Source organism: Typopeltis vanoorti, chromosome 10 (assembly GCF_054136105.1).
Source record: "Typopeltis vanoorti isolate ZY-2024b chromosome 10, IOZ_Tvanoo_1.0, whole genome shotgun sequence".
NCBI lineage: Eukaryota > Metazoa > Arthropoda > Arachnida > Uropygi > Thelyphonidae > Typopeltis > Typopeltis vanoorti.
This window is the reverse complement of record NC_143558.1, coordinates 102,135,775-102,149,163: the sequence shown is the minus strand read 5'-3', so window position 1 is coordinate 102,149,163 and position 13,389 is coordinate 102,135,775. Positions and strand designations below refer to the sequence as shown.

At 37.0% G+C, this 13,389-nt stretch overlaps 1 protein-coding gene across 2 annotated transcripts in view; it reads right to left on the bottom strand.

Annotated features, from left to right (window-relative positions):
* Tip60 (Histone acetyltransferase Tip60) overlaps positions 1 to 11,615 on the bottom strand; it is a 298,625-nt gene extending 287,010 nt beyond the window's left edge. Inside the window, exon 1 of one of the 2 annotated variants that reach the window (XM_090398626.1) lies at positions 11,565 to 11,615. In XM_090398626.1, coding sequence (XP_090254752.1) covers positions 11,565 to 11,609 — 45 coding nt within the window. In that variant the 5' untranslated portion in view covers positions 11,610 to 11,615. Of the gene's footprint in view, positions 1 to 9,693; positions 9,793 to 11,564 lie in introns of those variants that run through there. The other variant, XM_090398627.1, reaches the window with a different exon arrangement.
* Positions 11,616 to 13,389: the final 1,774 nt, after the last annotated feature.

Sequence of the window (13,389 nt, the reverse complement as noted above, 5' to 3'; positions counted from 1 at the left end):
TTGAGATTAGAGTTCTGTGGAAACCAGTCAAATGTGGTGATGTTCATGTTCACAAACTATGCAGTTACATCAGCACCTTATGACTGAAAAAGAAATGGACAGTTCTGTAGAAACCTGCAAAGTAAGAAGCATTGCACTGTCCAGAATGTTCAGCTACATCTCGGAGTTCAATGTTCGTAGTGCCACAAACAGAGATCAGAGGCCAAATCAGGACCTCTGAATTTCACAGTTGAGGTTACACACTCTGGTAACAGACAGTGTAGCATGATTCGTTAGTCCATAACACAGCTTTCCAAACTTCCATGTCTCACTGTACACAATGTTGAATGTTAGTTTGGGTAATGTGGGGCTTGTATTGTAGTCCTACTATGGAAACCCATGTTATGAGCCTCTGTTCTGAATGTTTCTGTGAAGATTCATGTTCCAGTCAATGCCCAGAACTCTGCATTCAAAGTCTTGGCCAACAAATGATGATTTTTACATATTATCCTTAGCACCCCACGATAATGATCAGTGAGTGGTGGGTCATCCATGCAGATAGCACTTGCAGGATTTCCTGTACTTTCCTCTCAGTAGGGTATCAATAATTCTCCTCTTTCAAACTGCACAATGCACCTTGCCCATGAGGGTGTCTGTTGACTTCTTTTCAAGCATTGCATATTGCAATGATCAGCAACCTTTGTTCTTCAGTGGGTCACAACTGAAAACCTAATATTCCATACAGGCTGCAATGAACACAATATTAAATACTTTAATACAGTGGTATCTCACTAATCCGAACCTCTTTAGTCCGAACCCTCCAGTAATCCGAACTGCGGTTTGAAAGAAAAAAAGTTTTATTTATTCTTATTATTTTGTGTACTATTATTTTGCCTCCAAACTGTACTCCATTGTTGCAACCAATGGAGCAGAACATAATACAATCCATTCAATTAAAAGATCATAAAGACCTGCTTTTAAATGTAATTTCCCAAAATTATGACGTTAACACATTAATAAAAAAATATAAATTTGAAGGATGTAGCATTCTCAGTTGCTGCTGCTTGGGAAGCCTCGAACCTGAAGCAATTCGAGCATCATGAAAAAACTGTGGCCTTCTAGAATTTACCAAAATAACAATGGTGATATACAAAAAAGAGGAAATTCAAAATGTGTATAATTTAGTTAAAAATATAAATCCAGATGTTGATATTTCACAAACAGATGTTAAGGAATGGATTACAGGTAGAACCAAAAGTGAATTCAAAATCAAATCAGATGCTGAAATTATAAATATGACGCTACGGAATCAATTAGAAGAAGATAATGACGATAAAGAACTCGAAAAAAAGAAGTAAAACATGAAGAGGCAGTTGACAGTTTTAATGTGTATAGAATGGGCTAAGCAGAATGATACTAAATTCCACAAAAGTTTATTGCTAATGCAGCTAATCCGAGAAGAAGCATTCGAAAAACGTTTAGCTTCTGAGAAGCAAAAGAAAATCAGTGACTTTTTTACAGAGAAATAAAAAAAAAATTTTTTGTGTGTGTTATTTTGTGAAACTTTTTTTTTTGCATTGTGTACAAAGAAGTGATATTTTTTACGCAAATTAAGTTATGTACTGAATTATGCAATTTTATTAAATCCGAATCCTCAACAATACAGGTACATACAAACTAAATTTTTTATTAAAATAAACTTGTATTATTTTTTTAAGTTTCACATTACAGGACACTAGCTTTTTTCTATCAGTTACTTCATTTATTTACAGAATTAAATTGATGTACCGTTAGAATCTGATTATTTTTGTCTTAAACGCTAGTTATTGTCGTCTCTTAGGGGGAAATTCGCTAATCCAAACTTTTCGCTAATCCGAACGAGTGCGGTTTTTATTAGTTCGGATTAACAAGATACTACTGTATATTAATCGAAAAATTTTAATTTATGGAGTGGAATTTGTTATTTCCGACATAGATTTACAATAAAAAGGTTTTTTATTTGATTTACTTTTTATTAGTAATACTTTCAATATATACAGATGTATGCATACATAATTTTTTTAATCAAAAGAAATTAAATAGCTGCTAAAATTTAATTAATCAGATATTTGACTGTCAAATATCTCATTATGTCAATATTGGGAGGTATGTTTGAAATTGTGACTGCAATACAATTTTTTAGTCATTCGTCATCAAGGCAATTTCGACAACCGTTTTTTACAATTTTCATTTTCGAAAAGAGTTGTTCACACAGATAAGTATTACCAAATAAACTCATTATTTGCTTGGATTGGGTAGTCAGCAATGGAAATTTATCAGTTGGAAAGTAACTCTTATAAAAGTCAATAAGACTAACATTTTGAAACTTATTTTTTAGTTCAGTGTTACTTTGCAAATCAATTATTTCCATTGAAATTCTCGGGAACCCTTTCAATGTCTATATTAAAAGGTGATGAAAAAATGTCAAAATTAGTTTCATTTTCACGTAAGTTTTTGAACTGCGAACTAAATTCTTCTCGTAGTCTATGTATTTCCTCTGCATATTTTTTCGTTTCAGGTATATTTTCTTTTCTCAAAATTGGAAAATGAGCTATATTATTAGATTCCAGTTGCCGATTCCAAATTTTTAGTTTATTTTCAAAGGCTTTTATTTTATCAAACGTTTCATTAATAAGTTTGTTCTGTCCTCGAAGATTTACATTTAATTCGTTCAAATTATGAGTAATGTCAATGCAAAATCACGCATCCAGTCCTTGTCATTAAATTCTTGAAATGGGTTCTTTCGTCTCCAAGAAAAACTGAATTTCACTGTTAAATCGTACACACATGCTTAAGCATTGTGCCGTGACTTAACCATCGAATCTTTCACTAATTCAGTCCTCAAGATCTAATAAAATTTACAATTATTATCCAGAAATATTTTTTGTGTCTCTGGATAATAATCCCGACAGACCAACATTCATACTAGACATGGCTCAAGCTCCAGCTGTTGTTATACCGATGATCTTTTCTATTGGGATATTTAATTGATTAAGAACAGTTTTTCAGTTCCCTGTATATATTTTTCCGGTAGTAGTTCCTTTCAATGGAACTAAAGATGCAAATTCTTTGGTGATGTTAAAACTAGAATCCGTTCCTCTCAAAAAGACAGCAAGTTGTGCCATATCACTAATATCACAACTTTCTTCCAGAACAAAGAAATCCATTCTAACTTAGAAATATATCCCTGCAAAATTTCCTCAATACTCCTTGCGATTATAAATCGCAACAAGCTGATTTTCAAAATTATATCTTTTTTATGTAAGTGAGAGTATTAGAGTGCAAAAACAGAGGGTGAAAGAATTAATAATTGTGGTGGGTACGAATGAATTGAAAGGTGATAAATTTTTTATGAGAGAGGACTTGAAAGTATTGTTAAAGGTAGCGAAAGAAAAGAGTGACAGAGTTAAAATGGTGAGTCTGTTGCCGCGGTATGACAGAGAGGAGTTTAGAAGGGCCATAATCGCAAATGATATTATGCGCAGGTTATGCAGACAGTGTGGTGTGGAATTCGTGGACATGTGGAATGAGTTTGATGGGTGAAAGGACTTATACAAGCTGGATGGCCTGCATTTGAATAGACTTGGTGTGCAGAGACTGGAAAAAGTGTTGCTGAATGAAGTGAAAATGGATGTGCAGAACCAGGGAAACTAGAACTACCAAGGAGGGGGGGGAGGAGTGGATATGCAAACTTAAGTGAGACAGTTGAGTGTAAAAATGTATATAATGTACCCGAGCCTAAGGACAAAAAATGGGAATGGGACATTTAGAATAACGCATCAAGATAGGGGTGGGACAAAGGGATCACTGCATTTCATGTATACTAATGCCAGGAGTATTAGGAACAAGAAGGAAGAATTTTTGGCCTTGATTAGCTCCTCCTGGCCACAGGTTATTGGCATTAGTGAAACATCGCTGACGGAAGATGATATAGTTAGTGGGATAGAATGTGTAGGTTATAGTGTGTTTAGGAGGGACAGAGAGAATAAAATGGGGGGAGGGGTGTTATTGATGAGAGCTGATGAACTGTAGCCAAGGAGAATTGAAGTTGTATTGCAGGATAGTGACAGAAACTCATTTGAGGCTATTTGGTGTGAGATTGAGACTGGCAGAATAAAATATACAGTTGGGTGCTGCTATAGACCAGGTGATGGAATAGATGGTGGAGATAGTATGCATAAACAAATTGATGAAATGAGTGGAAGGAGGGTAATTATTATGGGGGATTTCAACTATGGTAACATCGATTGGAAGGAGGAGAGGACATATGTGAGGAAGGAAATGGATTTTATTCAATTATTAAGGGATAACTATCTGAGACAGCATGTAATTGAAAATACTAGGGGTGTGAGAGTGCTTGACCTGGTAACAGCATCTCACAATTTGACTGTAATGAATATGACCATGTTGTCACCTATTGGTGAGAGTGATCATAAGGTCTTTACCTGGGAGGTGGCTAAAGGTGTGGAATTTTTAATTAAGACAGGGTATATGTGGAATTACCGTGCTGGCAAGTTTTACAAGCTTAGGAGATTGCTTGGAGTGCCATGGCATGTACAACTGCAAAGGGCTGGACGTCGATAGAGCATGGGAAGTGGTCAAGGAGCATTTACAGGAGGTTATGGCTGATTGTATACCTAGGGTTCGAATAGTAAAACAAGTAGGGGTTAAATGGATGAATAACACCATTAAGCTTGAGCTGCAAAAAAGGAAACAACTGTGGAGAGAATTTAAAGGGGTGACCTGCAGGCACACGAACAGTATAAAGTGTAGGCCAGAAGGGTAACGAGTGTGGTAAAAACAGCAAAAGCCGATTATGAAAGGAAACTGGCTATGCAAGCAAAAGAGAATCCCAAACAGTTCTTTCAATATGTTGCAAGCAAAAAAAAAACTGTACATGGCAAAATGATTTTAAGGAATGACGATAGTAAGGAGGTCACTGAACTAGTTGATATAGTGGAGTTACTGAGCGTGCACTTTGCAAAAGTATATCATCCGGGTGGTGACGTTGAAAAAATGAAGGAACCATTAGTTTATACAGGAATTGTGATGAATGAAGTGGAGGTGAATAGTCTATTACAGAACCTTAATGTGAATACATCTGTGGGATTGGATGGTATACCGGCACGGGTCTTGCGTGAAGCGGCTAAGGAATTGTCAGTGCCCTTGACCATGTTGTTTAATCTGAGTCTCAGGTCTGGTTTAGTCCCGAAGGTGTGGAAAGAAGGGAAAATAGTTTCACTGCATAAAGGAGGATCCAAGACTATGGTGGCAAATTACCGACCGATCAGCATATCAGGAGTCGTTGTCAAGGGAAAAATACAGGAATGGATTGATGAAAATGAGATACTGTACAGGGGACAGCATGGCTTTGTGAAGGGTAGATCATGCCTCAGTAACTTGCTCAAGTTTTATAACAAGGTGACGGCAGAACTGGATAAGGGAAATGGGTTTACAGTGATACAGCTGGACCTGGCAAAAGCATTTCACAGGATACCACACGGAATTCTAATCCGTAAACTACAACATATGGGAATGGATATAGGGTTGGTGAGATGGATAGGTGGGTGGTTGATGGAGAGATATCAAAGAGTAATTTATTCAGGAGTGGAGTCCAAAAGACAGCCTGTGACTAGTGGTGTGCCACAGGGTTCTGTTCTTGGACCACTGCTGTTTAATCTGTTCATTAACGATATAGGGAAGGATCTAAGTGGAACAGTTCATTTGTTTGCTGATGATGCAAAGTTGGGTAGGGCGATAGTGAATGCAGAAGATGTCAAAGTCTTGCAGGATGACTTAGATAGATTGGAGTTTTGGGCTAAGGAGAATGGATGTCAATTTAATGTGACAAAATGTAAGGTTATGCACTTTGGGGTGAAAAGATTAGCAGCAGTATACCACATTGGTGGAACTGTACTCCAAGAGATTGATGAGGCCAGGGACTTGGGAGTGTTGGTGGATAGGGAGATGAAGTTTAGGGAGCACATTGCAAAAGTAGCTAAATCAGCTCATCAACTCACTTGGTTGTTGAAAAATACCTTGATAGCAGAGACAAGCAAGTTATTGTACCTCTGTACCGAGCCTGATAAGACCTCATCTCGACTACTGTGCCCAGATTTGGTCACCTTGGTTCTTTCTTGATGGGGAGGAGGTGGAGAGGATCCAGAGGTGAGTGACTAAGATGATAGCAGGTCTATGGAATGAACCATATGAGAACAGGTTGAAGATTTGTGGGTTACAGAAACTAGTTGATAGGCAGAAAAGGGGAGATATGATTGAGACATTCAAATTGCTGAAAGGATTCTACAGGATTGATTCAGAGGATATTTTTGAGATCAGGACTGGTGGTGGGAGAACTAGGGGACACCTATGGAAGTTGGGCAAGAGTGTGGTTAGCAGGGGTGTTAGAGCTGGGTTCTTTACTTTTAGAGTGGTAAATGAGTGGAATAAGCTGCCAGAGTCTGTTGTGGGTGCTATGACAGTGAGCGAGTTCAAGGCAAGGTATGATAGATATTGTGAGAACGTCGATTTGTTTAAATTAGGTTGATTTCTGAGTGCCACTGCAGATTCCAAAAACAATCATTCCTTTTTAAATTTACTATGGTGTAGGGTAGTGGTTTTCTTCCAAAAAGATCCTGTGAGTTTTATCCAATACATGATCTGCAAGGCCAGAATGACCAGTCATGATTGTAGATGTTAGATTTGTGTTCTCTAAATGGACACTGGCTGAACTATATGTCTGTCCAAACTAAGCCAACTTGCAGGGTAGCAAGTTTCTGGTAGGGCTTAAAAGCTACATGAAGGTTGTACTTTTTTAAAGACCTGGCTATTTTTTCTGATGTGCCCTGGACATAGGGGATGATGATGGCATTTCTGAAATCCTTCTGAAGGGATGGGGGAAGATTTTTTTTAATTCTGTAAGCACTGTAGCCAGTGGATAGGAGGGTGTTGTATATATGGTTAAGTTATGTTGAAAGAGAGGTTCTACTAGAACAAAGATTATAGGCTTTATTGGTTAGAGTTTTAATGATGCCATATTGTTGAGAGGGATGGTGGGGAGAGTTTGTGAATGTATCTGCCTGTGTGAGTAGGTTTTCTATATACAGTGAAGGAGAGGTTACCATTTGGGATGCATGTCACTAAGGTGTCTAAGAAGAGTAAACTGTTATTTTCCTTTTCCATCATAAACTGGATTCTTGGATGTATACTATTGAGATGAATGAGGAAGGAGTCTAATGTGTCTAAGCCATGAGGCCAAATAGAGAACACATCGTTTACGTATCTTAGCCAGATAGAAGGTTTGAGAAAGCTGAGTCTATGGCTCATTTTTCAAATTTTTCTATGTAAAGGTATCTGTCAAAGATACACTGGTAAACAATGAAGTAATGTCAAAGCTGACCATGATGTCAGAATCAGATTATTTATTCATGTTTCACAATGCAGAGTTTTTAATACAGGAGGGAGAGTTGCTGTGGTGGCAGGGAATGTGACTTTGATAAATGTTTGGCCACTTAATAGACAAAGAAGATATTAGGTTTGTGAATTTTAGGGACTCCATATATTCAGGGTTATTTATTCTCTGAAGAAGCTGGGTAGAAAACCAGCAAAGTATTAATAAGTTTTATAAATTAAGTGTATTTTTTTCTTTCTTAGTGCTATTTATATCACGGAGTACTGTTATGAATAACACAAATGACTTGGCTTAGCTAATATATGTACTAATGACAAGCACCAGTGGCACACTCATGATTTAATCTTGGGGGGGGGGGGGGGGGACAAATTGAGTCGACGATTTGAGAATACACATTGCACACTACCTATGACTGAGCATCTGCAGTGATTGCCAATACATGATACCCGTGATCTGCTCAGGCAAACAAAGCAGTGCTCAGTCCTTCCAAGCACTACTTCGTTCACCTTGCATTCACAGTGGCCATGATTCCTGAGAGCTATACGGTATTCCCACCTTATGTGACCGATAATTCATTAGTATAAAAATAGAACACAAGATAAATAAAAAAATGAATTTTAATTAGGAAAAGATTTTTGGAAAATGATCTAGTGTTTTTTTCCTTTCTTTTGGGGGAGCCAGCCCCCCCACTGCAAACATAAAAGACCAAAAGCCATCCTAACGCCCATTGACAACACATAATCACCCTCAGGACGAGCTAAAATAGCTCATAAATCTCTCCCATCACTGCTTCCGAAACAGACAACAGGGAATATAAAAAGCATCAAGCTTCACCTCTGTACCATTAATGTCCTTCGTCCTACTAAGGTTTTTTTTTTCTGGCTTTTCTTCTCTTCGCCGAGGCTTTCTCTCATCGATCGCTCTCAAGTTCGAGTCTCCAGGTAGTCGGCACCCAGTGTCGTCCGGTCAGTAAGTTTTCCAATGAAGTTCCAGTGACGGATGCACACGCTATGAGGGTGCATTTACCCACAAGCCTCGCAGTAACTTCAGCAAGTTCCATATCAAGTTTTAGACAGAAGAAATTTCTATAAGAGACGCCAGTGTAGTCCAAGCAGCAAAAATCAACCATGAAGAAGACGCTACGATCTTGATGAACTTTGTTGTAATTTATTTGGACTCTATATCCAAGGAAAGTGTAAGTAAGCACTGTTTTGTAATTGTTAAGAAAGCATAACTCTAAACCGTATGTGTGCCTAAAAGAGATTGTTTATAAGCAGGCGGTAACTAAGTCACAATTTTTGTGGGAAAATTATATGTTAACTGTTTGTTTAGATAACGAATAAGTACTTAGTTGTAAGAAAGGGAAGAGTGTTATTAAGGAAATGTATATGTAGCTAGGCAATATTTAGGTTACAGTCTTTGAGGAAAAATTTTATGCTAAATTGTATATGCAGTAGAGAAATATGTGCATGGTTATGACTTAAAAGACAATTACATGTTTAAGTCTAACGAGTTAACTTAGCATTGAGTGCATTGTGAGTTTTGTTGTTTAAACTGCATTCCCTGTATGTTAAAACGGTTGAGTGAGATAATGTCTCAGTAATATTTTATATGTATTGTACCTATTGTTCTAGCTCAAAATAAATATTTTGTTTTGTAACTACCTGGCCTGTTCTTTAGCCAATGCACTATCTCCAAAAAAATAGCAAGCCTGCATGCAAATTAAATTTTTAGCAGTCATGACTTGCATAAGGGAAAATCTGTGTATAGTTAATGATTCCTGTTTTCCTCACCTTAACTTTCAAACTAAATTAATTAAATTAGATGGCGCAGTCACAAATAAAACAAATTTTTCTAATTGATTTGTGCAAAAGTTGGTGAACTGCACGTATTAAACAGGCTGACAACCTTAGGTCTGTTTAAGGGGGGGGGGGGGGTAGATATCAGTTATGGTAGTATTACACATCAAACAGATAAGCCAAATAAATAAAAATAAATAAAGCATATATTTTTACTTTCTCTACTCACAATAATTCTTAATACTGCATTCATTCATCTCTATTATTTATTATTATTATACAAACACTACCTGGAGTCAAGAGACATTGAGGAAGGCTATAGTATGATGCAATCTAACAGAGATATCTATCAGACTTCATCTTAAATTGATTCAATGTTTATGAACTTCCCACATCATCCAGCAAAGTATTACACTTACCAACCACTCTCCATACAAAAATCATGCCTCACTCTCTTATGCCTACCTTAACATAATTTGCAAGAATGACCTCTTGTCTCTATCATTTTCTCTTCTCCAACCCTTTGAAAAATATCATGATTATCTCTCTGGTATACTCCTCTTAACAATTTTTGTTTCAATCATATCATCCCTCCTCTACCTATTTATCAAACTCTGCAAATTACATTCCTTCAATCTGTCATCACTAAGTATTCCACAATAATAATAATGTTTTGTTATGAAACTTTTCCAGTGTTTGATTCTCTCTTATATATGCAGGCACCAAAATCTGCATGCAGTGATTAGTCCAATGTAGTCTAATCAAAGCTTTGTAGAGTGGAATGACCACATCCATATCTTCTCTGCCAATGTTCTTCATATCACAAGGTACTGTACTGGAGATCGACTAACCTCTCATGGATGATTACCCAATATATATATATATAAAAAAAAACCTTGTGGTAGTATTTCTTTGTGCTGTTTTCATCACTTCTGCAATATGTCCTTTGAACTTCAATTCTCTATCCACCAATATAATACAACTCCAGTGTGTTACATTTCCAAGTTCCAAAGTACAAAAACCTTACATTTGTTGGTGTTATGTTGGTATCCCCACTTATCTTCCCACATAGCCAGTCTATTCAAATTGCTCAGAAGCACCATTATATCAGCATCATTCCTAATAGTTTTGCTCAACTTTGCATCATCTGCAAACAATTGAATATCCACTTGGAAACCATTTGCAGTATCATTAATAAATAGATTAAACAGCAGTAATTCCAAGACTGAATCCGTGGAACTCCATTGGTAATTCTCCAACTAAGAAACACAGCTCTTCTATACACAACCCTTTGATATCTATTAGAACCCCCATTTCCTGTCCAATCAACTAACTGATTACTTCTTCCTTGGTCACTCTTACATTATCTCAATCTAGCAGAGATATTCTCCCATTAATCATTCTTTCTCTTGCTAGATGCATAACAGAAAACTCCCTTGGATTTTCCCTTGCCTGTTTTGCTAGTCTCCTCTCTTATTCTTAACTAGTTCTTATTTATTATACTAGTCACTCTTCTATCCTGTACTTGATACGATTTCATGTAACTGTCTCCTTCTTCCAAGCTTATATTTTTTCCATATTCTTCTCTTCTATAATTCTTCCTTAATTTCCTTATTCATCCATTTGACACCTACTCTATTTATCCCTTCTTTGGATTTAGGCATACCGTCTGATACTGTCATCATTAAATATATTTCTTCTTAACTATAAGCCCATACCATATTAATCCCTTTTCGTTCATTTACACAACACTTCTCCAGTTTCCAACCCAGCGATCCTCGTTCGCTGACACTCCATATCCTTTCTCACCAAACGAGTGCTCTTCAAATGCTTCATGGGTTATAACCTAAGACAGAAAAACATTTCTCCTGTCAAAACTATTACGCGCATCCACATGCTGAATACCATGTCTTCTACACAACGAATCAGTTGCAATCGCTCTTCTCAATTCATTTCGCAATTATAATATAAATATCTTAGCACTTTTAATTATCATTTTTGCTACATATAACGCATTGTCTCAAATTTAGCAACCTTTCGGACCATTTGTCCTACTAATATTGAAGGTGTCACCATAACATAATTCTGTGGTTCAGCAACTAACGTTGCTACTGAACCACACTTCACACACGTGCAGACTATTTCTAAACAAACCAACAAAAGCGCCACACAGTGAGATCTGATATTACGATTACGTCATCATAATAATGGGTCTCACATAAAGAAACAATAAATCATATAAGTCTCAAATAGCGCTGAAATAAAGCAATTTAAACTTTTATACATTGCTTAAACAATGTATTTTTCTATAAACATTACAGAATATAAAAACCTACCGTCGTTTCTTCAGAGTTTAATCTTTCATAAGTATCTTCTGTCATGGCTCTTCAAGCAACGCAGTCGAAATCGTTGTGATTGGTTGAAATGTACTAAACGTAACAAAATACTAATAGAGATTTCAAATATACACAGAAGCGATTTTCGTTTCATAAAAAAGTTCAATATATATCAAAAACTTTTAATAACATCAAATTTATTAGTCTGTATATTTACTAAAAAAATTGAAATGATCTGAAGTGGCGGTGTACACAAAATACTAGCGCCACCTTAAACTGACGTTGGTTCGGTTTCGTATACCGGTGTTTGGAATTAGTGTTGGTAACAGTGTGTCTACTAAATTTAGGTTGCCATTCGTTAATCTGAGATGCTTTGGTATTACTGAGTTAAGGTTCAGTGACATGAAATCAAAATCTGATGTCAGTTTAATTCATAAGAAGCTGTTCATAAAAAATATATTATTCGAACAAGTTATTTGATACGTAAGTTGGTCTTTTTTTGGATTACAAAATGGAAATTTTAAGCAACCTAAAACTGTTACCATACATTATGATTATTATACGGGCATCTCCATGGAGTCAGAAGGCTCATCGCGAGAGACCCAAACTATCCACACATACCTCTCGAACTCAATGATAGATGAAGCACTCACAACTGAGTCAGTCAATACATTCCACTCATTCACCAATCTCCAACCAAAAAAATCTGGTCCTCACTCCCTTGTCAACCACACTCTTACCTAATTTCCTGGGAAGACCTCTTGTTCTTCCACCACTAACCACCTGTGTAAATATTTCCCCTGCATCAATCCTATAAAACCCTTTTAGTAACTTAAATGTTTCTATTGTATCCCCTCTTCGCTGCATATTACCAAACTGCTGCGGCCCACAAAGTATCTATTGATGTAGACAGCATTCCTCACACCACTCACCAACATGGTCACTTGCCTCTGAATCTTTTCTACCACTTATTTGCAAGAAATCCAGACCAGACCTGAACACAGTAATCCAGATGTGGTGTATTAATGCCTTATAAAAAGGAATAATAACTTCTTTATCTCTGCATGTTAGTATGTTCATCAATGACCAAGTAATCCTATGAGCTACCTTGGACACCTCAGCAATATGTCCCCTAAACTTCAACTCTCTATCCACCATCACCCCCAAGTCCCTAGCTGCATCAATTTCCCAAAGTACAGTTCCATTAATGTGGTACTCTGCTCATCCCAAAATTCATAACTTTACACTTTTCTACATCGAACTGATATCCATTATCTTTTGCCCATACTGCCAGCTTATTTAAATCATCCCGTGAACTCTATGCACGCCTGATTAATTATTATGCCACCCAACTTAGCATCATCATCACAAAAAACTGAATATCTCCCTTCAGATACTTTCCTATATCATTTATGTACAAATTAAGCAATAGTGGTCTAAGTCCTCTAGTAGACTTTGGATAGGTTTGTAGCTGTTTGTGCAGAAGCTGGAATGAAGATCGTTGTGGCCAAAACTGAAACATTTGTGGTCTCAAGACAACCATCCCAGTGCATTCTACATGTGAGTGGAGTCCCACTGAGGCAGGTGGAGAAGTTTAAATACCTTGGGTCCATATTCATGAGTGATGGACAGTGGGATGTAGAGCTAAATACTCGGATTGGCTCAGTAAGTGCAATATTGCGGGAGCTTGGCCGTTCGGTAGTATTGAAGCGGGAGTTAAGCCAGAAGGCAAAGCTGGCTGTCTTCAATACAGTCTTATGTCTCCCATCCTCACCTATGGTCATGAGAGTTGGGTAATGACTGAAAGAATGTGGACACGAATCCA